General features: G+C 39.2%; 1 protein-coding gene across 1 annotated transcript in view; it reads left to right on the top strand.

Annotated features, from left to right (window-relative positions):
- CTNNA3 (catenin alpha 3) overlaps window positions 1–26,515 on the top strand; it is a 1,776,048-nt gene that overhangs the window by 316,544 nt on the left and 1,432,989 nt on the right. The window contains exon 5 of the mRNA XM_003409035.3: window positions 20,241–20,504. Coding sequence (XP_003409083.2) covers window positions 20,241–20,504 — 264 coding nt within the window. The remainder of the gene's footprint in view (window positions 1–20,240; window positions 20,505–26,515) is intronic.

The raw sequence follows: 26,515 nt of genomic DNA, 5'->3' as shown, positions 1-26,515 counted from the left end.
TAACAGTGATGGCACATATAATCGCTAAATTTGTAGTCAATTAGCCTGTGTATGTATGTAAATACGTAGAAGAAAATAGGGTCTAAGAATTGTTGGGATTTTAGTGTATGTTACTTTCTATCTGAATACTATTCTTTTAAGATACAATTACAGAAGTTTAAAGTTGAATGGATTTCAGAAATTATTACAGTTTTGTGGCATAGGATTAATCGTGCAAAGTTTATAATATTTTACAGTAGCACTTCAAAATTTAGGTATCTCATTTGATATATTAGGGCTTGAGAAATGTGTTCATAGAAGTCTCATTGTATTGCGCTCAGAGGATGGATTTAGAGCACAAAGACCTAGGTTCCAATGTCAGCTCTAGTATCAGCCCTGCGATGCTATCCGTACTCCTCCGGGAGGGGAAAGCACCTGAGACAGTGCCATTATAAAGTAGGCACTCAATACACGTTAGCTTTTATTCTTCTATCCTTGTTATCTTTTCCTCTTTCTTATGTGACTTTTCTGTGCTCCTGCAGCTTGTTAGTGCTTCTCATTAGGGCATTTTCTTTATGAACTAAACTTTGGATGCTTTGTTCTTTTTTTGCCAGTCCTGGCTCATCTCCTCCTTCTCCTCCTCCTCCTCCTCCTCCTTCTCCTTTCTCCTCCTCCTCCTCCTCCTTCTCCTTTCTCCTCCTCCTCCTCCTCCTTCGCCGCCACCACCACCACCACCCCCGCCACCACCACCCCCGCCACCACCACCCCCGCCGCCACCATCACCACCGCCACCACCACCCCCGCCACCACCACCACCACCACCCCCGCCACCACCATCACCACCGCCACCATCACCACCGCCACCACCACCACCGCCATCACCACCACCGCCTTCACCACCACCGCCACTGCCATCACCACCGCCATCGCCACCACCACCGCCGCCGCCACCACCACGGCCACCGCCACCATCATTGTCAATTTTCATTTGTTTTCCTTTGATATTGCTTTATGAATAGAGAGGATTTCTTTATTTAAGCTGAAACATTGTTTTTCTTTCTTACTGATTTATTTTCAGTTATATTCTTTAAATTTTATAAGCTTCCATGTTTTACCCTTCAGGATTTACTGTCTTGCTAACTTTAATATGAAAAATACTACAAACAAACAAGTTCAAAGAAGGTATGAAGTCTTGCTAACTCTGGTGGAGAAAACGCTGCAAGGAAAACCTTCGATCTCCTCTGCTTCTACATTCCCTATTCCCGACAGCTTTGGTGGCTTCCGCCTGTAGACTTACGCCTTTCTTAGGACTGGACCCAATCATATGAGAGGCAGAAAGAGACAGAGATCCTGCTTATAATAGTCAATCTCAGTCCCCCTTCAAATCCTATTAACTCTACTCTTTCTCCACATTTTCCTTCTATGTCGATAAGACTCAGAATCCAGCATACCAGGAGTGAGCTATGGCTGTTTGGCCCTCATATGGCATCACTTTCCAACCCTTGTGTTGGCCCAGGCACAGAACCAGGATTATGCCTTGGTACAGTGCATTATCTCTTTCTACTTACCCAGTCAGGGTTGCTGCCTCTTCCAAACCACAGGCAGGTGAGCTTTTAGTTCCTCACATAAAAGCTAGACTCTCTTTGATACTAACATCCAGGTCAATGATGAGGATATTATGGAAAATGAATAGATTTCTTGATGCGGAACACCACACCTGTCTTGTCTTTAAAGGAATACCTTTCCCCACCCACAAATCTAGAATCCCTTACTGTTGGGACCTGACCATCTGCTTCCACATTCTAGAAGAGACTCTATTTGTAATTTATACTGAGATTATTTCCTGTTGACAAATGTGACGTGGTATATTTACATGTTTGTCTTCCTCATTGGCCCTGAATTGCAACAGTACTAGCATACAAGTCTGAGCCCATCTGGTTATGAAGGCTGCCTCTTCACTCCTTTTTTGATAACGTATCAGTGTTTATGATATTTTGTTACTCACTTTTTTGAGATATAATTCATGTGCCATAAAATTCACTCATTCAAAGTATACAATTTAATGGTTTTTTAGTGTAATGTTCAGCACAGTCTCATTTTAGACCATTTTCATCGCCCCAGAAAGATACCCGGTGCCAGTTATCAGTCATTGTGCATCTCACTTTCTCCCCAGCCTATTTAACCACTAATCCAGACCACTGTGCCACCAGGGCTCCTCTGTCTCTACAGGTTTGCCTATTCTGGAAGTTTCATATAAATTAAATCATACAACGTAGTCTTTTGTGTCTGTGGTCTTTCATAACGTTTTCAAGGTTCATTCATGTTGTAACATGCATCAGTACTTCAAGCCTTTTTATGGTTGCATAATTTTCCGTTTATCGATATACTACATTTTGTTTATTCATTCATCAGTTGATGGACATTTGGATTGTCTCTACTTTTTGGCTATTATAAATAATGCTTATATGAACGTTTGTGTACAATTCTTTGTGTAGGCATGTGTTTTGATTTCTTTGGGTATATACCTAGGAGCAGAGCTGCTAGGCCATATGGTAACTCTTTGCTGAACATTTTGAAGAACTGCCGAATGGTTTTTCAAGGTAGCTGCACTATTTTACAATCCCATCAGCAATGTGCGAGAGTTTGAGTTTCCCCGTATCCTTACCAACATTGTTATTGCTTGTCTTTTTGATTCTAGCCATCCTAATAGGTATGAAGTAGTATCTCATTGTGGTTTTCATTTGCATTTCCCTAATGGCAAAAAAAAAAAAAAAATTTATTTATTTATTTTTTAATGGCTAACGGTGTTGTGCATCTTTTCATGGGCTTGTTGACCATTTGTGTATCTTTGGAGAAATGTCTATATAGATCCTTTTGCCCATTTTTTGAGTTGTCTTTTTAATATTGAGTTTTCATAGTTCTTTATATATTCTGGATACCAGAACGTTCTATATGATTTGTAAATATTTTCTCCCATTCTGTGAATTGTTTTTTAACTTTCTTGATTGTATCCTTTGAAGCATAAATTTCTTAATTTTGATGATGTCTGATTTGTTTATTTTTTCTTTTGCTGCTTATGCTTTTGGTGTCATATCTAAGAAACCATTGCCTAATCCAAGGTCAAAAAGATTTGTTCTTATGTTTTCTTTGAGAGTTTTGCTGCTGTAAAATTTAGGTCTTAAGTTAAGGTTTATGATCCATTTTGAGTTAATTTTCATGTATGGAGTGAGGTAGGGGTACAACTTCATTGCTTCATGTGTGGATATTCAGTTGTCTCAGCATCATTTATTGAAAAGACTGTTCATTTTCCCATTGAATCATCTTGGCATCTTGTTGAAAGTCAGTTGACCATAAATATAAGGGTTTAATTTGGACTTTCAGTTCTATTTCGATGGTCTATATTTCTGTCCTCATGCCAATACTATGTTGACTACGATACCTTTATATTAAGTTTTTGAATTGGAAAGCATGAGTTCTTCAACTTTGTTCTATTTTAAGATTGTTTTGGCTATTCGGGGTCCCTTGCATTTTCATGTGAATTTAAGGAAAGAAATCAGTCTAGCTGTGAGTGTTTTGTAGATTCCCTTTATTAGGTTGAGGAATGTTTTTATCTTTTTTGATTAAAATTGATTATCTCTGATTGTACATTCCTTAAAAATCTATCAGTGACTAAAAAACAGGACTACACTGGAATAGAGGGAACTAGAGAACTTTGAGGAACATAGCTAGACTGTTGGACCAAGGATGAAATACCATCATTTTCCATGTGATTGCACGTTTTAAAGAGACATAAATTTGAGATAAAACTGAAGAGAATTAGGTTTTCCTTGTAAGGGATTTATTAATTTTTTTAGTTTTTCCTACTTAATATAGGGACAGACCTACTCTATTAATTTTTAGGGATCCATGTCCTATATCTTCAAGTGTCCCATGAATTTGGGTAATGTTCAGGATGTTGTGTAAACTGTGGTAACTCTAAATCATTTGTGTGGAGATCATTTATCTTGGGCTTGGATGACCATTGCTATAAATTTAAAAGACATTTACTAATGTTAAACACCAAAGGTAGCCTTATGATTCATGTGGACTATGAAAACCTGTGTGATACGTTTAGTCATAAAGTCATCTTGATGGCAATAAAGAACCAAGAGGTTCTTGCTTACTCTGGTGTTGCTATCTGGGATGAGTTTTTGAATGGTTTATTTCTGCTTTAGAGGGAAACACCAACCTTCTGGGGTTTGTCATGATTCCAGCATCATGCATCTGTTGTATTTATGATAGAAACAAGAGGAAAAAAAAGAGTATTTAGTCATCTGCTGATTCCATTTGGTGCTAAACACATATTTTTCTCTGGAGTGCAAGAACACTAATTTATTTTATGTATCAGGGTGGATAGCAGCCATTCCTAGAGACATAAGTATTTAAATTGGCAAAAACTAAATAGCAGATACTCTGCATGTGGATGATCCATGCTCTGTATACCAAGTTACAGCTCTTGAGTAAGGCAGTCTTTGTTAATTAGTGATCAGAATTTTAAATACAACTTGCCTTCAAATAGGCAGGCATACACAGTTGACCTTTCAACTTCAGTTGCCACTAAGTTTTAGTTTAGAAGCTTTATATATGCATTCTGGTAAGCATGAAATATTACCAAAGTAAAACTTACAACTAAATCATAATATATGCAGTTGAGTTTGTTGTAAAATTTATCTCTGGATTGAGAGATAAAAGGGAGCAGGAAGTTATTGCTATCTATTTTTGTGACCTTTATATGACTGCTGTGGTACAGCTAGACAATTTCCTGGTGTTTTACTACATAGGATAATTTGTGCGTGTGTGTGTGGTCAATAAAACTTTTCAAGTTGTTAATTACAAAGTCTTAATTTGGGTTGCTTTTTATTCATTCATTCAGACAATAAATATTGAGCATCTCTCATGTGCCCTCATGGAGCTTAAATTCCATTGAGGAAAAGAAAAACTAAACATGACAAATAACTAAAATATATAATATACTAGTGATAAATTGCAAAAAGAAAAAAAAAGGCTTATAGCACGTCAAGGGTGGAATTGTTGGTTGAACTTTTAGATTAGGTGATTAGGAGAGGTCTCATTGAGACGTTGATTTTTGAGTAAAGACCCAAAAGAAGTGAGGGAATCATGTGTTTAGAATAGCGTGCCAGCAATGGGAAGGCCTAATGGAGGGGCACACCTGGCATCTTGGAGAAGGAGCAAGGAGGGCCATGTGGCTGGGGCACAGTGAGCAAGGAGAGTCTTGGGGATGAGGCCAGAGACAAGCACAGGATGGTTTGAGCAAAGCAGTGACTTGCTAGAGGTGGTAAGAGGTAAAATTCTTGACAAATGAAGGTAGAGCTGATAGGATTTGTTGATGACTAGATGTAATACGCAAGAAGGAGAGAGAAGTTTAAGGATGACAAGATTTTTGGCCTGGGCAATTGGAAGATTTGCCATTAAGTGAGTTGGTGAAAACTGTGGGAAGAATGGGTTGAGGGGTGCTATCAGGTGCTCAGGTTTTGATGTGTTACATTTGAGGTGCCTATCAGAGATCCAACTGACTTTTACATTTGTCTTGGTGCTCTCTTACCTGGTACATTTAGAAATTCTCATCTGCCTCTCTATAAAGTAGAAACCCTGGTGGCATAGTGGTTAAGTGCTACAGCTGCTAACCGCAGGGTAAGCAGTTCGAATCTGCCAGGTGCTCCTTGGAAACTCTATGGGGAAGCTATACTCTGTCCTGTAGGGTCGCTATGAGTCGGAATCTACTCAGCGGCACTGGGTTTTTTGGTTTGGTTTCTCTATAAAGTATTTCTTAACCTTCCCACATTTCTCCTTACAATGCCTATCCTAATTCTTACCTATCCTGCCAATTTTAGCTCTTATTATTTATGTTAGCATTTTGTTATCTAATAATTTCTGGAGAGCAGAGAATATCAGATCTGAGTACTTATTCTTACTTTGTATTTTTGTTTCTTCATAGCTGTTAGTTCAACTTTGGTGTATAAATACTTGTTGAAGTGAGTATCTCAAAATATTTAAAACTTAGCAATATTATTAATCTAAATTATTTCTGGTTTCTTCAGTCAGATGCTCTGATTATGTTACTGGTTAATGGAGGGAACGCTAATTTAGTTTTCTGAAAAGCATGTCAAATATGGGCTATCTTTGTATGCATTCTGCTCAAAGGCTTGTTTCCTGCTGGGGAATGTGATAGAAAGCAGGCATTTTCTAGAACAACCTGAGAATCATAGTAATAAGCTCTGAATGACACACTTGCATATAAGTGTTAAAAACTGTCATCACCAGCCTAGGCAAGAACACTTTAAAGAATAGTTCACAAACAAATCTAGTTAGCCTAATTGGAAACACAATTAAAAAAGAACATTTTTCCATTCTAGGATGAGCATATCTTAGCTATTTGCAGTTGTGATTTCCTTTTCTGAATTTGGAATTTTTATCTCATGGAAAAGTTAATTTATTTTAGGGTAGTGATTTTCAAAGTTTTCTGATATCCTCAAAGTGGTAAAAGGTGTTATTAATTCATTGGTCATTCTGTGCCAGCTCCTGTACAAGGCCTATGTGATGGAAGCATTAAAACATCATTTTGGCCCCCAAAGGAGCTCATAATATAGTGAGAGACAGATGTGTTAATGAATAGCGACAGTATAGCGTAATACATGCTGGATTAGAGCTATGTAAAGGGTGCTACTGGAACATAGTAGTGGCATCTGTAGGTGTAGAATGTGTGAATCCAAGATGTCTTGAGGGAGAAATAGGCATTTTCCAGGAGAAGAGAGGGAACATAGCTCCTGTAAAACCACCTGTGGAACCCCATCTGACTCTGTGTTGCTAGAGAAAAGGTTACCTATGAGAAGTGGTGGGAAAGAAGGCTTGAATAGAAGCTGGAATTCAATCATGCTCATCTACAATAAACAATATAAGAATATGAGCTTTATTATGTGAGTGATTCACAGTCACTGAAATATTTTAAATTGGGGAATGATGATCAGATTTGATTTTTAGAGGTACTCCTCTGATGATCTTACAGAGCAAATATTGTATTAATAAGTTCACCTCTTATTAAACATTTTTCTATTCTGTTCTCTTTTCTTTGTGTTTACAGCCACTTCCTTAGTTCTCACCTTGATCATTTCTCCTGTAGGTGCTACGAGGGAGGACAAGAACAAGGGTACAGACTGGGGAAGGATTTAAAGAGTAGAATAGACAAATCCTACCTAATGGTGGAGATGAAAGGATGGAAGAATCAAGGATATTCCTCAGGTTTCTTGTTGGTCAGCTGGATATTGGGGCCATTGGTCTGAGAATGTTGGAAGAGAATGTTATGGGGGAAGGGGAGAAGAAGACAGACAATGAGTTAATTTAGGACCTGCGGATTTTGAGATACGTATCTGGAGCTTAGAAGAGAGGTAAATGCCTGCCAATTTAAATTAAGTATTCACTGTCATCTAACAAGGGGTAGGGGATGGAGAAGGGGACATTTTAAGGAGAGAATATGGGCAATATTTTGGTGTAGAGAGAGGTCAAGTTAAAAAGTGCTAGAAAAGTGAAGGGTTTCATGTTAAATCATTTAACTTGTCAATGCCTTGAAAAAAAAAAAGTTGCCATCGAGTCAATTCCAACTCATAGCAACCCTATAGGACAGAGTAGAAGTGCCCCAAAGGGTTTCCAAGGAACAGTTGGTGGATTCAAACTTTTGATTAGCCGCTGAACTTTTAACTACTATGCCACCAGACTCCAAGGCCCTGAAAGGCAGGAATTATTACCCCATATTTTTAGGTGAAGTAAAGTTAATAATTTTTTTTCAAAATCTCCTGTGATTAGAGTGTTTTTGAGTTGGGATTCTTACCTCAAAGCTCATGCTATTTCCACTACAATGAGATAGCCTCCATCCTTAGAGGAACTTAACATTTGCCTCATTCCTGTTTGCTTACTGTAGGCGAATGAGACTCAGGGACATGTGCTACTTAACTTTCCAATCTCCTCCAAGGCCAGGAACACATATGGTATGAATATAAAGCATACAGACTGAATTCATAAGACACACACAAACATCTGTGCTAGTATTTTAGAGCAGGGTCAGGGATATATTTTTATTTGGTCAGTTTGGATTTGAATGTTCTTAACGGGGCAGGTGTATGGTGTGTCAGGCTCACCCCCCACCCCCATCCCTGTTGACTTACCTCTGGTCTATTTAATCTTTTTGCTTAGAATAAACATCAGAGTTTGTAGCCTCAGCTTAAGAGTCATGCCTTTTAGCAGGTGTTTCAAGCTTGTTGAATTAAACTAAAGAGCTCAATAGTATTTCCCCCACTCTGGGAGAAACTATCATCAAACTATCATTACTAAGATACCATGTTTAGAATGCTGTCTTTATCAAAGGTAGATTGAAATATTCAAGGCAATGGTTATTAGTTTTGCTCTTTCTCCATACATCTTTGATTTATATTTTTGAACAATTTAAATGACCCTGTCGACCACAATTTAATTTTTAGTCTTGTAGATCCTTGTTTTGGCCTGAGGTTCTCTTATCAGTCTTGTTGTAAAACTGAATTAAGGAATGCATTTCTAATCTGATTTGTGTTATGTTTGAGGGTTATTTGTCAGGAGTATATGCCTGGAATATATATTCTCTGTTGGGCCACCACAGAAGGGTGAGGTTATTTGGAAAGTTCTTTTGCTGTCTTTGGGAGCAGATGATGAAGTTAGTGACAACAGACAGAGATAGTGTTGGGTAGAGAGAGTGTTGACACAGGCGCCAGTCCTGGATCTTATTCATAGCTGGAGCATTAAATGAGAAAACAAGCGGAGAGTATTTAGCATGGTTTTTAGGAAGTATTATGAAGGCACTGGTGCTTCACTGGTAGGATCCTAGCCTTCCATACTGGAGACCTGGGTTTGATTCCCGACCAATGCATCTCATGCATAGCCACTACCAGTAGAGGTTTGTGTGTTGCTGTGATGCTAAACAGGTATTAGCAGAGCTTTCAGATTAAGACAGACTAGAAGAAAGGCCTGGCAATCTACTTCTGAAAATCAGCCATTGAAACCCTATAGATCCCAGTGGTCTAATTCACAACTGATCATTGAGATGGCACAGGATTGGTCAGTGTGTTGGCTTTTTAAAAAAGGATCACCACTACCACTGCTGTTAATCTGTGTGTGCCTTTGGACAAATGCACATTTCCTCTTTTGTCAGGTAGGGATAATAACACTTCTTACATCTCCTCACAGAATGACTTGAGACATGTTAAGCAGGATACACCACTACATGGATATAAAAGATTGTTAACTAGTGAGTTGCATCAACAGCTCTGGGCTTTGATCCCATTTGGACTGAGTGATGCTGTTTGCTCTCTGAGATGTACCAGAACGTTGGGAAAACAGGTAGTCTGTTTCTTACAAGTGAGTCACGAAAGCTTCAATAGGAAAGAATTGTAAGGATAAAGATATTTATTGATCTTTGACTAGGTGTTAAAATCCGTCTTAATTCCCATAGATGTTAATTAACCTACACTTTAGGGGAAAGGTTTTCTGACTTATGGATATTTGAATCTTCTTGTTAGATTAAATGATGAAGAGTATGTACAAATGGAAGGGAAACATGAAGCATATGTATCTTGCTGAAGTAGCTCATTATTTTTCTGTTTTTTATTTTATTCCTGTTCTTGAATCATATAGTAGATGATTTCTGATTCTAACAGCATTTATTTTTTAGATATAAATTCTGGGTTAACAATAGGCAGATGTAATACATATTGTATTGCTTCATATGGTTAGAAAGTGAACATAGTGCATTTCTGAACTTTATATATATATTGTCTTGACTGACACAGTAGTTTGCATAGAATTAAGTATTAATATTTCCCTAGGAGGTTTCTTTGGAGTTATTAGTATTCACCTTTGTTGTATTTCTGTTACCCAAGGTATGCATCAACGGCCTGAAATATATACCTTGGAGATAGCTTTATAATATTATTATATGGTTTCTCAGCTTTCTATTTCAATTTGGAAGGATCTTTTATTTTCTTCTTTATTGAACTTGTCCTATTAATATGAAATAGACAATGGGAAGTAAGGATAGAAAACAGAAAAGGATGCTCTTAGCTGCTTAATAATATTTTGATTGTAAAATCTGCATTTCTTTTTGATCTTTATGTTATTCTCAAAAATTTCTTTTATCTCCATTGTCTGCTCTTGTTTCACCATCTTATATCCCTTGGATCAGTTAGGGCTGAGTATTCTACTTCCTAACTTCTGTTGGAGAAAAACATTCAAATTAGCAGGTGTTTGTGGTATTTTGTTTCTGGATAGAGCGTGAAGCTGCCCAGTGACCAGTGAAGCAATTAGCATGCAGCATCTTGGCAGAGAGAAGACTGGGGATAGAAGCCAACCAAGAATGGAGTCCAAATAGCAGAGGATCCATGGGCTTTTCTGCTGCATATCTTAGTCTGAAGAAAACAAAATTGCTCTTTATAAGCTTCCTTTTTCTCCCCAACGAGAGTGGTGTTGTCAGCTCCAGAAACCTCATTTAAACACCCCAAAGAGAAACTTGAATAATTTGCATGTAGTTCTGCTTTGTTGAGCAGAGTATCTGCTGAGCTATTCCACGTGGGCAGGGACATAGCTTAGTAAGGAGGTTCTCTCTGATTCTCTGAAATGAGGGTTTATCCAAGGGCATGGAATAAATCACTGTGAAAACTCTTTAGCTTCACCCTTTCTAATGGCCAGATCATGAAGCTTTCTCTTCTTATTTTCATTCTTCAAATGTTTAGACTTAAAAACAAACAAACAAACAAAAACACCAGGCCCTAAGGCCCTAAAATGGGTGAAGATACTTGGAAATGGAATGCATATCCCTTTTTCACATCCTTCCCTTTAATAACATGGGGAATGTGATACCAGGGCCAGTCCATAGCTGATTTATACCAGTGTCCTATGTCAAGGGAGGCACATGCTGTGAGTATTTGTTTCACTTGACTAACATTATTTTTTTTTCATTTTATGTAAACTTTTTAATGGAAGTGGAACGTATATGCAGAGAAACGCACAACTCATAAGCATACCAAAACTAAACCAAACCCAAACCAAACCCATTTCTGTCAAGTTGATTCCAACTCATAGTGACCCTATGGGATGGAGAAGAACTGCCCATAGGGTTTCCAAGGGTGTAAATCTTAATGGAAGTAGACTGCCACATCTTTCTTCTGCAGAGCAGCTGGTGATGGGTTTGAACGGTCGACGTTTTAGTTAGCAACACTTAACCATTGCGCTGCCAGGGCTCCCCATAAGCATATGATTCATTGAATTTTTCCAAACTAAACATACCCATTAACAAGTACCTAGGACAAGAAATAAACTATTACCAGAACCCAGAAAATTCCTTTGACCCTTCCCAATCTCTCATCACCTCACATGAGTAGCCACTATTGTGATCTCTAATACCGTAGAGTAGCATTGCCGGTCTTTGAACTTTGTATAGGTGGGATCATACGATATGTACTCTTTTGTGTCTGGTATTTTTCATTCCATATTTCATGTTGCTGCATGCAGCTGCATTTTATCCATTCTCCTTTCTTTGGATTGTTTCCAATTTTGGGCTATTATGAAAAGTACTGCTATGAATATTTCTTTATATACCTGTTGGTAAACACATTTCCTCGCATGCGTATCCTCTCCTAGGAGTGAATAGCTGAGTGACGGGGTATGCGTATGTTCAACTTCAGTTGAATACTATCAAACTGTCAAATACAACCAAAGCGGTTGTACCAAATTGATGGCTTCGCTAACATGTAATTTACAAATAGGTACATTTTTAGTTCTACTCTTTAGCTTTCTGTGGCATTGTCATGCATAAATTTGTCCAAATTCTCTGGATTAATTTATATTTTCCACAAATTCAATTTCTCGGAGTAATCAGTTCTAAATTTTCTTACCCCCTTCTGACCTTATCATTTCCCTCTTATTTATTATTCATTCATTCATTTGTTCAACAAAGACTTATTAAACTCCTAATATGTGCCATATATTACTAGATAATGGAATACATAGTAAGTAAACTATAGTGCTTGCATTCAAAGGAATTATAATCAACTGGGGGAGACAGCACTATGAAGAGAAATACTCTCAAATTTAAAAAGCTGCTTTCTTGATCTAGTGTCTCTTGACTTAGTAAAAATGGCACAGGAGTGGTGTCATCTGACCTCCTCTAACTTGACAAAGGGGAAGGAGAATTACGATCAGCAGCCCAAGGCTGATTCCTATGAGGCAGAGGCCAGACATACCTCCTCTCTCAGCCACCTTTACCAATTCCAACACCAACTGTCCCTCTCGTGGCACTCTACTTCTCTGCTGGGTTTGATAATTTGTTGCAGTGGCCACACAGAACTCACAGACAATACTCAAGATTGTGGGGTTTATTAGGGAAGTAACAGGCTATAGTTCAGACACAGGAATGTGCAGGTTACAGTTTTTCCATCAGAACAGCCTCTTCTCAGCCGTGCTCTCAGGCACACCTCTTTCTAGCCCCTCAACCAGTGCCCTGCTTGGACAAGTATTACAAAGCTCTTCCAGCTCTGCTGGTAAGTGTCCAGAGGTACCCCACTATGCCAGTAAGCCTCGGCCTGAAGGTGCTCAGCTCTATCTCCTTGGATTGGTAAGCCTAGCCCCACCAAGTGCCCGGCGGCAACCTACTCTGCCAGCAAGTCTCCTGCCCGAGGGCACGCAGCTTTCTTGTTGCTCGGGCTGGAAAACCCACCATGCCATCTCCTGTTGGTCTTGTGCCAGTCTCCTGGTTCTGCTGTTGCTGTTTCTTTGCTCCTTTTTCTTGCCTTCTTGCTATATAGCTCTCTCTTTCTCTGTTGCCTGGGTCTAGGAGGGTCTCAGAGCAGAAATTATAGGTTCAAAGGATGTGCACTACTCATGACTCTTCTTTCTTGCTGGTGGTGAGATCTTTTCCTCCCACCTCTGGGATGGCTCATTTTAAGCCTAGCAGGATGGCAAAACTGACCACTCCCTTGTTAAGGATCCATGTACCTTATTTGCATGGTCCCACCCCACACGGGTGCCATGAACTTTATTTGCATTATCAAACTATCCAATCCCCTTCGTGGGCCACAATTACCTTATTTGTATAGTCTCACTCAAGTGATACAGTTACAAGACCATGTTGAGAAAGGTCATATAAAAGTGATCAATTGCACAACAGCTTAGTAAAGAAATCTATTAACAACTTGTCAAGTTTATTCATGATTTTCCTGGATTTTTATCATGTGTCCTCCAATATAAATTTCACTTTTTCAAGGTGAAGAGTCGCATATTTTTAAACTTCTTTGATGCAAAAGTCACTGTGTCTTTCCAAATTGCTTTTTAAAATCATCTTCTCTAATTCTCTTTTTTAAAAACATGGACATCATAGTTGTCCACAGTAACTCAGGTTGTAAACTCTAGGGTGTGTGTGTGTTTTGTTTGCTTATTATTTTGCTTTTTTTGAGAGGTTAGTATACCAGTACTTTTCTTGGTGAGTACCCACATATTTTTGGCCCTTTGGGGTAGGACATAAAATCATCGAGTTGACATCCCAAAGGGCAATTTACGGTAACTTCCAAGTACTTCTCCTCATTGTAACATTTATCCTGAATGAATGCCCTGCAACCTTGAAACATATTGTTTCAGCTCCGTCTATGACCTGGTAGTTCACAAGTCTCTGTCTCTAGGCCAGACTCTTTTCTGCATTCTTGATCCATGTATAGTGTATTTTCATTCGGATCTTATGTTGACATCTCATATTCAGCAGATCACAAAAATACTTCACCTTTCTCTCACAAACACATTTTTCATGCATTACTAAGTACGCAATAGCTTGAACAATTCTCTGGAAGCTTTTAAATGTGCTCTCTCGCTACTCCCCCCTCGGACATCTAAATATCACAAAATCTTAGCATTTTTACTTCCTAAATATTCCCAGGATCCATCCTTTCTTTCCTTTATTATTGAAAAGCTTAGTTCAGGTACTCATTATCTCCTGTCTGTATGATTACCGCATTTCTCTGACTGTAATTTCATTCTCTCTAATGTATTCAAAAGACAATTTAATCTCTAAAATCTATAGACAACTGGAGCAATTAAACAACAAAAAGGCAACCCAATCACAAAATGGGCAAAGGACATGGTCAGAACCTTCACCAAAGGGGACATCCAAGCAGCCAACAAACGTATGAAAAGATGTTTGCAATTGTTAGCCATTAGAGAGATACAAATCAAAACTACCATGAGATACCATCTTACCCTGGCTAAAATGGCAGTGATAAAAAACAAAAAAAACCAAAACACAGGTAACAACAAATGTTGCTGAGGATGCTAGGAGATTGGAACCCTTATCTGTTGCTGGTGGGACTATAAAATGGTAAACCACTATGGAAAATTGTATGGTGCTTTCTCAGAAAACTAGAAATAGAACTACCCTATGATCAGCAATCCCACTCCTAGGTATATACCCTCCCAGTCCCCCCTAGGACACTAACAGACATATGCACACCCTACGTTCACTGCTGCTTTATTCACAATAGCAAATAAATAGAAACAACCAAAGTACCCACCAACAGATGAATGGATAAGCAAATTGTGGTACATACGTACAATGGAATACTACACAACCATAAAGAACAATGATGAGTCTGCAAAACATAACATGGATGGACCTGGAAGACATAATGTTAAGTGAAATAAGTCAAGCATATCAGGACAAATAATGTATGGTCCCTCTTTTATAAGAAAACAAGAATAGATAAATATAGAGAGACCAATGTTCATTGGTCGGTACGAGGGAAAGAAGGGGGGGAGGGGAAAGTATGTTTTAGACCACAGAGACTTGTTATTTTTGGTTATGGGAAAAAAGCACCAAATGTGGATATAGTGAACACAGAACAACCAAAGTGAAACAAGTGTTTGAGCACGTATGAATGGAATTGGCAAATTGGTATATGGGTAGGTACAGGTGTGTCCATAGGTAAGCACATGTAGAAATATCTATTAAAAAAAAAAAAAAAGTTGCCATCCAGTCTATTCCGACTCATAGCAACCCTATAGGACAGAGTAGAACTGCCCCATAGGGTTTTCAAGGAGCAGGTGGTGGATTCGAACTGCAGATCTTTTGGTTAGCAGCCAAGCTCTTAACCACTGTGCCACCAGATAGAAGCATCTATAACCAAAACCAAACCCACTGTCACTGAGTCGATTCCGACTCATAGCGACCCTAGAGGACAAAGTATCTATATATAGTTACGTGTATCTAAAAAAAAAAAAAAAATAGGTACGTGTAAATACAAATATGTGGGTGCAGACACATGTAATTATTGAAGACACAAATATGAATACTCCTCAGACAGCCAAATACCTTCCAAAATTGGTTTCCTGGTTTTGAAAGCTTAGGACCGTAGTCTCATGGGACAACTAAGTCAATTGGTATAATATAGTTCACAAAAGTCATGATCTACATCCTCGAGTGAGTGGCGTCTGGGATCTTAAAAGCTTGCGAGTGGCCATCTAAGACACAGCTACGTGTCTCCACTCTCCAGGAGCAAAATAGTAAGAAGATAACCAAAAGTTCAGAGAAGAAACAGTCTGCATGAGCCACAACCTCATCTACCCTGAGACCAGAAGAACTAGATGGTACCTGACTACCACCACTGACTGTTCTGACCAGGGTCACAATAAATGGTCCCAGGTAGAATGGGAGAAAAATGTAGAGTAGAACTCAAATACTTAAAAACAACAACAACAACAACAACAACAAAACCCGGGCAAACTGGAACAGTAAAAAACAGAGGACTGGCTCCCTGAGACTATCGCCCTGAGACACCCTTTAAACCTAGAATCGAGCCTATCTCCTGAGATCACCCCTTGGCGAAATAGCAGTTTGGCACACAAAATAAAGGTTACTATCCATAAGATTGGTGCTCTACTTAAGAACCATGGGTATGAGTTCAAAAGGTCAACAATTAAAAAGTGAAGATAAGGGGGCAGGGAAACTAGAGTACTGGAAAGGGAACGAATAGAATACAAAGAGAATGTTGACACATCATGATAAAAGTAACTAATGTCACTAAACAATTGGTGTGGAAATTTTCAAATGGGAACCTAATCTGCTGTGTAAACTTTCACCAAAGGCTCAATAAAATATTATTAAAAAAAAAAAGAAGACTTGCCAAGCAGTCCTTGAAAATACACATCTGATCGTGTTGCTGTTAGAGATCTTTGGCATGGCCTGGGAAGCAGCTCCTGCCCACCTTGCCAGCTGGATGTATCCCCATCCCCACTCAAGTTCCTTGTGCTCTGGTTTTGTAGCACTACCTCGGTGGCATGCATAGTCTTTGCTTTTCCATGCCTCAGGCTTTTGCATGTGTTCTTTGCTTTGCTTTGCTTGTCCTTCTGTTCTGCATTGTTCACAGGGATAACTTTTATTCACTGTTTAAGAGTCACCTCCTTTGATAAATCTTCTTAAATCACCACCCAAGCTAAGAGATTTCTTTTATGATACCAGTAGGCTCTGTTTTTAGCTCTCATATTAATTTGTTTACTTTTCTCCCCTTAGGGCCTGTAAACTCTTTATCTTTGCATTACCCACGTTTAGCCCAGTGTCTGATGTATAGTAGGGGCTTTAACGACGTTTGCCGAATGGATGGTTGAATTAATTAACTGATGATAGCATAGAATCCTTCATTTTTATACTTTGTGATCTTTCAAATGCCTAAATATATTTTGTTCTCTTGCCAGGGTTAAAACTCATATGTTACTTCCCTACCCACTTGTACAAACTTGTAAGGTCTTCTTTTTTTACTTCCATCTGTGTGTTTCTTCATCAGCTGGAAGCATTTAATGTCTCCTTAACTTGGAAATCTCATATAAGCTTTTTCTCCTGAAACATTTTTTTATTTTCTAAAATATGTTAAGTAAGTATCAGTCCCCAAGGAGCTGCATTCTTAATACTTCTCCATCCAGAGGAATCCCTAATTGACCCTACCATTTATTTCCTATTTTGACCTGGCTTACAAATTTAGGATGAATCGACAACCTGTCTGTCTTTGAACCCATAGTATCCTCTGTTAAAACAAAATAGCATAACTACAAACTCCACCACAACCATGTTTTGTTTAGGAGAATTGCCCATTTTATCTGTGTGCCTATTTAGTACATTAAATTTATCATGTGTAATGTCCTTCGGGAGAATTGGTCTTGCCTTCTCAGTTTCCCTTACCTAAACTCTGCAACCTACCCTTCTTTCTCACGCTCTGTGTCTTAATATGTTATTTCTGTTATGTTCAGTGAAACAACCCTTTCTTGTAGGCTTCACTGACTTGCTATTGAGGGTATCAGTGCTCGTTAAGGATTCTGTAATTGCCTTGGGCAGAGATGACAAAGCATAGACTCAAAAGCCAAAATACATTGAAAACATTTTTAAATTCCAGAGTCCCCCAAGCATTAAAGTTACCACAATTTACATACAGATATACATAGCCACTATCAGAATAAAAGAAATAAGTTTTTAACTTTAGCCTTCTTTATCATAATTTATGTTCAGTTATCCACCTTTGAGCAACTACTAAACGTTGACCCTGCCTTTCTAAATAAAGAAGTCGAATGTATAGGTCACTTTAGAGGGAATTATGTAATAAGTTTCAGTTATACTGTAATACAGAGAATTTTCTTCAGCTCTTTCTGAATATTTATTCTTATTATGCCTCTGAGGAGCTGTGCATCCTTTCTAAAACATTGAATTATTTATCCTTTAAGTCACGCTATGTCTAACGTAGGGAGTACTATAAAATTGTGGGGGATATGAAAATCACAAAGACCATCAAAGAACAAAACACAGTACACCAACTTTGATAAATTTAAGGAATAAAATCCTTATTATTTCCATGGTTTTTACTGTTTTCAGGTATGTACTATTTCTGATTTGCTACTTATTCAATCCCATGAGAGTTGGCAGAATATCATTATCCTCATTTCTACGGATGGAAAACCAGACACTGAACGATTAGATATCTTGCCTTGCTCATAGTGCTAATTACAGAGCTGAAACTGGAACCCAGACCAGAAATACAAGGGGGGGAATAGTAGCAAGCTAAGAAAACCACCAAGTGTCTTTTCTTGGGTAATTAGTGAGTATGAACAATGGGTTGACAGCCACTTCTAACTGTCCTCCCTACGTCTTGTAATGAAGTTAATCTCCTCCAAAGCCCTGCATGAAGTAGCAGACAGCCTTTATTTCCAGAAAGGAAGGAACTAAAAATACAGTAGTACAAGCCATTTATTAACCTCAGGCAACATTATCCCCAGATATCAGAGTCTTGTGAAAAAAACGTGGAGTTTGCTTCAGAAGTCTTAGGGTTAGATCTCAGATCTTTGCCAACCTTTTAATCTCCTTCCACTAAATACCTGTTTTGTTAAAGTGGGGTTAATAACACTGACCTTACTGCCTGAAAGGCTGTTACGATGATTACAGGAAGTACTTCATAATCTATAAGATACTATGCAAACACAGTTTCTCGTTATTGTGTGGAATATACGATAAATGCTTCCTGTGGAGGGAGGGGGCATGACATAGCTGTTGGAATCAGGGCTGGGGAGTCACATTGACTTTAGTCGTACTACAAGAAATGACACTGTCTAGTTCTGTCACTTGGGTAAAGAACTTAGTCTCTCTAAATCTATTTTCTCATCTTTGAAGTGGGGAATAATGACAACTATTTTATGATTTTTATAAGGATTAAATGAGACAGTGTATATGAAATGCATAAGCTGTTGTTAAGGTTCCTTGAACTAGTTTAAAGAAAAAATTTTTTTGGAAATAATTTTAGATTTATAGAAGATTTGGGAATATAGTGCAGAGAGTTCCCATCTGTCTTTCTTCCACTTTCCACCATTGTATATTTGCCACAGTGAAGAAGCCAACATTAATACTTCACTATCAGCTAAACTCCAGGTTTTATTCAGTTTTTACCAGTTGATATCAAGGAAATACATGATATCCCTTTGGCATCACTGATTATACTAGCCTTCTTCACTTGGTTAAGGTAGTACTTACCAGGTTTCTTCACTCTTTCTTGAGCTAGTTTTGATCAGCTATCACTTGGAGCCCTGGTAGTGCAGTGGTTAAGAGCTACTGTGAGCTACAGCTACTAACTAAAAGCTCAGCATTTCAAATCCACCAGCCACCCTTGGAAACCCTATGGGGGTAGGTTTTTGTTTTTGTTCTTGGTTTTTATGGGGATGCTATGAGTTGAAATCAAGTCGACGGCAATGTTTTTTTTTTTTTTTTTAATCACCTAGATAGGATTGTAACTTTCTCTTCCCTCTGTAACCCTCTTTGTTTAGATCTTACGGCCACTGTTAGCTTCACAGAAATACCGCCTCTGATCACCTAAGCTAAAGCAGCTTTCCCCCTTCAGGTCAATCTCTATGCTATTTCAGTTTTGTGTTTCCTTTATAGTATCTGTCATTACCCGAAATTGCTTTGTGCATTTGTTTACCTAGTTTATTGTTTGTGTAAGTCCCCTCCCCCCAACTAGAACAGAAACTTGAGGAGAACAAAATTCATTTTGGATTGTTCACATCTGTATGCTCAGAGTCTAGTACAAGGGCTAGCATATACTAAGTGCTCAATAACTATTTGTTGAATAAATGTTAAAGTCAGATCCAGGATAAATTTATTTATTAATAAACATTTCTGAAAAAGATTGGAAAAAGGACAGACTAGTGGGAGGTTCAATTTAGCATTCTTGACTCAATTTATTTAGTTTTAATGAAAAGGTTAAATGCAATTATCAGCATTTATGGAAATAGGTAATCAGCGTCCTTGTAATTCAAGCTCTCTTATAATGTACTTAATACTGTGAATGCCAGAGTGTGTTTATGATTTACAAGGACTTGACTGACAAATGTAAGATCTACTCAGTTTTTATACATCTGCACCACTGTGACCTTTATTTGCTAATTGGCTCACCTTTTCTATTGTAGAACTTTAAACAATTTCAAGTAGTGTAGAAATAATTGATGCCCTTGATTTTCACTTTAGCTGACTTCTTAGTTATCTCCCATCTTTACAATTATATTGAAGTAAAAGTGAAAAAAAAAAATTTTTTTTTTTTTTTTTAAAGTGGAGCTTCTTTATATGTCTTTCCCCTTTTACCTATTCTAAGAACCACTCTTTTTATTTCCCTTCCCAGGACTTAAAATCTCCAAACCAGAGGGATGAAATCGCAGGGGCCCGGGCCTCACTGAAGGAGAACTCCCCTCTCTTGCATTCAATTTGTTCAGCTTATTTGGAGCATTCTGATGTTGCTTCCCTCAAAGCCAGCAAGGACACAGTTTGTGACGAAATTCAGACTGCCCTCGATGTGATTTCAAATGCTTCACAAGGCATCCAGAATATGCCCACCCCAACAGAACCTCAGGCAGCAACCCTGGGAAGTGCCCTGGAGGAGCTTGAGGTAAGTTGAGAAAAAAGTAAAATGTGACTTGATGTCCTGACATGAAAATAAGCAGAAGTGAGTTTTCACATCTGTGTGATAGTTTAGAGGATGAGAAAATAAAACTCCAGTTATCCAATCAAACAGTCTCTTTATCACTTTCTTCCAATGAATTGATCAATAGGAAAATATGCTATCAGTGGTTTTCTGATTCCTTTATACCTCTGCCCAGGAAGCCAATGAATTTTATTAGGGATTATTAATTAGATATAAGTGATGACTTTATTTTCTGTACTGTAAAACTATAAAATGTAGGATTTATTCATTCCACAAATATTTATTTTGGGCACTGTTTCTGTGTGGTTAGGAATTATCAGTAAACTATGTAAACAGACCCAGATTGCTGTGCTTGTCAAGTTTACATTCTAGGAGGGTAATATAGACAAAAACAAAAAATTATATATAAGTAAATTGTATGTTACACTGAGAAGGTGAGGTGTTATCAAAGGCTGGCAGGAGGTAAGGGAATCAGGCAGCTGGGGACCTGGAGCAAAGGCTTGAAGGCACACCTCAGTGTTTAAGTGGCAGCACAGAATCCAGGCTGCCTGGGCAGAGAGAGTGAAGGGGAAAGCTGTAGGAAATGAAGTCAGAGAGCCAGTGGGGCTGGGTTATAGAGGGCCATGTAGGCCATTAAGGATGCTGACTTTTACTCCTAAGTTAAATGGGGCTCCGTGGTAAGGTTTTAAGCAGCGGTGTGACACTGAGAATTGTGTCTTGAAAGGACCACATTGGCTGCAATATGGAGGAATAAAGAGAAAATCTGAAAGCTGTTGTATTAACTCAGGTGAGAGATGTGGAGGTTTGGACCAGAATGGTGTCAGTGAGGCAGTAATTATTGGTCACATTAAGGCTGTATTTTGAAAGTAGTGCCAAGTGGATTTTGACAGTTTGGATGTGGAGTGTGAGACAAAGGGAGAAGTCATGGCTGGTGTCTCATGCTGGATTCTCCAGGAGCACACCTTGGACACTGGATGGTGTTTGGGATACAAGGTATTATTAGGGATCAACAGCTATGTATGGAAGGGGAGGAAGCAGAGCTGGGCAGAGGAAGAAGTCAACCTGCAATCCAGCTCTGTAAAGTCTCAACCATCTGGCAGGGAGTTCTGGAGAGAGCCTTGGCCTCCAGAGTGTGCACCATCAGGTAGAAACGGTCAACCCTTTATCCCCCCTCCTCTTTTGGCCGCCTGTCTCTGAACTGTGCAGGATGCAGGCTGCCCTGGAAAAGGTGTGACCTCAGGGGTGGTTAGAGGCTGCCCTCTGAAGGACTTGTCTGCTAGCTGTATTCCCCAAAGCAGGGCAGCAAGTTGTACCTGGAAGGGAAATCTGGGCTGCATCTTTTTTGCCTACCGTAGAAACAAGTATTTGGATGAAATTTCATCACTGATGATGGGGAAGATTATGGGTGAAGCAGGTCATGAAGGGAAGACTGCTGTTGTTGTTAGGTGTCATGGAGTCAGTTCCCACTCATAGTGACCCTGTATACAACAGAGTGAAATGCTGCCCAGTCCTGCACCAGCCTCACAATCTTTGTTATGCTTGAGCCCTGTTTCAGCCGTTGTGTCAGTCCATCTTCTTGAGGGTCTTCCTCTTTTTCACTGACCCTCTACTTTACCAAGCATGATGTCCTTCTCCAGGGACTGGTCCCTTCTGATAATATGTCCAAAGTATGTGAGACGATGTGTCACCATCCTTGCTTCTAATGAGCGTTCTTGGCTATACTTCCTCCAAGACAGATTTGTTTGTTCTTCTGGCAGTCCACGGTATATTCAATATTCTTCACCAACGCCATAATTCAAAGGCAGCAATTCTACTTTGGTCTTCTTTATTCATTATCCAGCTTTTATATGCATTTGAGGTGATTGAAAACACCATGTTTTGGGCCAGGTGCTCCTTAGTACTTACAGTGACATCTTTGTTTTTTTTAACACTTTAAAGAGGTCTTTTGCAGCAGATTTGCCCAATGTGATCTTGACTGCTGCTTCCGTGGGTGTTGATTGTGGATCCAAGTAAAATGAAATCTTTGACAACTTCAATATTTTCTCTTTTTATCATAATGCTTTAGTGGTGGAGTGGTTACGTGGTACCGCTGCTAGCCAAAAGGTTGGCAGTTCGAATCCGCCAGATGCTCTTTCAAAACTCTACTGGGCAGTTCTCCTTTGTCCTATAGGGTTGCTATTAGTCGGAATAGACTCCACTCGACACCAGTGGGTTTGGTTTGGTATCGTAATGCTGCTTATTGGTCCAGTTGTGAGGATTTTTGTTTTCTTTATGTTGAGGTGTAATCTATACTGAAGGCTGTGGCCTTTGATCTTCATCAGGAAGTGCTTCAAGTCCTCTTCACTTTCAGCAACCAAGATTGTGCAGATTGTTAATGAGTCTTCCTCCAATCCTAATGCTGCATTCTTCTTCATATAGTGCAACTTCTCGGGTTATTTGCTCAGCATACAGATTGAATAAGCATGATGAAAAGATACAACTCTGACACACACCTTTCCTGACTTTAAACCAGGCAGCATCCTCTTGTTCTGTTCAAAAGACTGCCTCTTGGTCTAAATACAGGTTCCTCATGAGCACAATTAAGTGTTTTGGAATTCCTGTTCTTCGCGATGTTATCCATAATTTACTATGATCGACACAGCCGAATGCCTTTGCATAGTCAATAAAGCACAGGTAAACATCTTTCTGGTACTCTCTGCTTTCAGCCAGGATCCTTCTGACATCAGCAGTGATATCCCTTGTCCTCTTCTGAATCCAGGCTTAATTTCTGACAGTTCCCTGTGGAGGTACTGCTTTTGAATGATCTTCAACAAAATTTTACTTGTGTGTGATATTGTTTGATAATTTTTGCATTCTCTTGGATCACCTTTCTTTGGAATGGGCACAAATATGGAACTCTTCCAGTTGGTTGGCCAGGTAGCTTTCTTCCAAATTTCTTGACATAGATGAATGAGCACCTGCAGTCCTACATCTATTTGTTGAAACATCTCAATTGGCCAGTTCCTGGAGCCTGGTTTTTTGCCAGTGCCTTTAGTGCAGCTTGGCCTTCTTCCTTCCCCATTGGTTCGTGATCATATACTGCCTCCTGACACGGTTGAACGTTAACCAATTCTTTCTGTTACGGTGACTCTGTGTATTCCTTTTGTCTTCTTTTGATGCTTCCTGGGTTGTTTAATATTTTCCCTGTAGAAGCCTTCAGTATCGCAATTTGAAGTTTGAATTTTTTCTTCAGTTCTTTCAGCTTGAGAAATGCTGAGGTGTGTTCATCCCTTTTGGTTTTCTATCTGCAGTGTTGCACATTTCATTATAATACTTTCCTTTGTCTTCTTGAGCCGCCTTTTGAAATTGTCTGTTCAGTTCTTTTACTTCATCATTTCTTCCTTTTGCTTTTTTTGTCTTCTGACATCCATTTTGGTCTTTTCTTTCTTTTTAGTGACCTCTTGCTTTCTTCATTATGATGTCCTTGATGTCATTCCATAACTCCCCTGGCCTTCGGTCATTAATGTTTAATGCATTAAATCTATTCTTGAGATAGTTTCTAAATCCAGGTGGGATATACTCAAGATTGTAGTTTGGCTCTCGTGGACTTGTTCTAATTTTCTTCTGTTTCAGCTTGCATATGAGCAGTTGATGGTCTGTTCCACATTTGGACCCTGGCCTTATTCTGACTAATGATATTGCGTTTTTCCATCATCTCTTTCCACAGACGTAGCCAGTTTGATTCCTGTATATTCCATCTGGCATGGTTCACATATACAGTTGCCATTTATGTTGTTGAAGAAGGTATTTGCATTGAAGAAGTTGGTCTTGCAAAATTCTATCATGCGATCTGCAGGGTCATTTCTATTATCAAGGTCAAATTTTCCCACTATCAATCCTTCTTCTTTGTTTTGAACTTTTGTATTCCAATTGCCAGTAATCATTAATGCATCTTTATTGCATGTTTGATTAATTTCGGACTGCAGAAGTTGGAAAAATCTTCAATTTCTTCATCTTTGGCATTAGTGATTGGTGCATAAATTTGAGTATATAATCGTATGAACTGATCTTCCTTGATATTATCCTATCACTCACAGCATTGTACTTCAGGATAGATCTTGAAATGCTCTTTTTGATGATGAACATGACAGCATTGCTCTTCAATTTGTCATTCTGGCATTGTAGACCATATGATTGTCTGATTCAAAAAGGCCAGTATAGTCCATTTCAACTCACTAATGCCTGGGATATTGACATTTACATGTTCCATTTCATTTTTGATGACTTCTAATTTTCCTAGATTCATACTTAGTACATTCCACATTCCAGTTATTAATGGATGTTAGTGAATGTTTGCAGGTGTTTTTTCTCTTTTTGAGTTGTGCTACATCAGTAAATTAAGGTCCTGAAAGTTTTGACTCCATCCGTGTCTTAAAGTCAACTTTACTTTGAGGAGGCAGCACTTCCTCAGTTGTATTTTGAGTACCTTCCAACTTGAGGGGCTCATCTTCTAGCATTGTGTCAGATAATGTTCCGCTGCTGCTGATAGAGGCCATTTTTTCAGAAGTAGACTGCCGGGCCCTCCTTCCCAGCCTGTCTTAGTCTGGAAGCTCTGCTGTAGTCTGGCTACCAAGGATGACCCTGCTGGTATTTGAAATATTGGTGGCAAAGTATCCATCATCACAGCGATATGTAAGGCACCACAGTACGATTACCTGAGAGACAGGTGGTGGAAGATTAGAAGGAAGATTAGAAACTCAATGTTAGACATGTCGAGTCTGAGATATTTGTCAGGTATGTAAGTATGATGTCCAAAATCACTGGCTACTCAGATCAGACAAATAGTTGCTTAATGGGAGAGTGTCCTGTAGCACTTAAGGTTAAGGGCTTGGGAGCCTGAGTGCCTGGATGCTGTCCCAGATGTGTGCCACCTGGGGAAAGTTACTAACTGTCTTAGTCATCTGCTGCTGCTATAACAGAAATACCCCAAGAGGATGTCTTTAAAAAGGAGAAATTCATTCTCTCACAGTCTGGTAGCTTACAAGTCCAAATTCAGAGCATTAGCTCCAGGGGGAGGCTTTCTCTTCTCGGCTGTGGAGGAAGGTCCTTGTCATCAGTCTTCCCCTGGTCGAGGAGCTTCTCAGCACAGGGACTCTGGCCCAAAGAATGCATGCTCCTGCTCTTCATTCTTGGTAGTATGAGGTCCCCATGTCTCTCTGCTCTCTTGTCTCTTTTGATATCTTAAAACAGATTGGCTTAAACACTGTCTAATCTTGTAGATCTCATCAGTATAACTGTCACTGAAATGATAGTGATAGGATTTACAACACATAGGGAAATCATGTCAGATGACAAAGTGGAAGACAATCATGCAATACTGGGAATCATGGCCTAACCAAATTGACACATATTTTGGGGGGACACGGTTCAATCCATGACATTCCACTCTTTGGCCCCCCGAAGTTCATGTCCTTACCACATGTAAAACATATTCACCCCCATCATATCAGCACAAGTCTTAAATCAACTCCAAGTCCAAAATCCAAAAATTCCTGTTCATCTGTGAAATATAGAATACAAGCTTTTTCCTTCCAAAGTACAGTGGCAGAACAGGTACACACTAGACTTTTCCATTACAAATGGGAGAAATTGGAGGGAAAGAAGGGATAGCAGGCACGAAGCAAGTCAGCTGGACACATTACGTTAGCCCTTGAGGCTTTGCAAATAATCCTCTGTTGTCTGAGAGACAGTTTATACAATGGCCCAGCCCTCCAGACTCTTGGTATTGGCCACACTCTTCTGATTCTGAGTGGAAGCCCCTCAGCCCTGGGCTTCAGCTCCACCTTCCAGGCCCACTGGGACAGCAACTCTGCTCCCTCAGCTTTAGGCGCAGCATTCTCCTAGTCCATCTGAGTGGCGACTCCACCCTTAGAAACACCAGATGCCATGGCTCCACCCTTTGAGACCCTAGAGGTTCTGGTCCTATATTTTGAGAC

Source organism: Loxodonta africana, chromosome 16 (assembly GCF_030014295.1).
Source record: "Loxodonta africana isolate mLoxAfr1 chromosome 16, mLoxAfr1.hap2, whole genome shotgun sequence".
Taxonomy (NCBI): Eukaryota; Metazoa; Chordata; class Mammalia; order Proboscidea; family Elephantidae; genus Loxodonta; species Loxodonta africana.
Note: the sequence above shows the minus strand (reverse complement) of the source record. Positions and strands in the feature narration are given on the sequence as shown.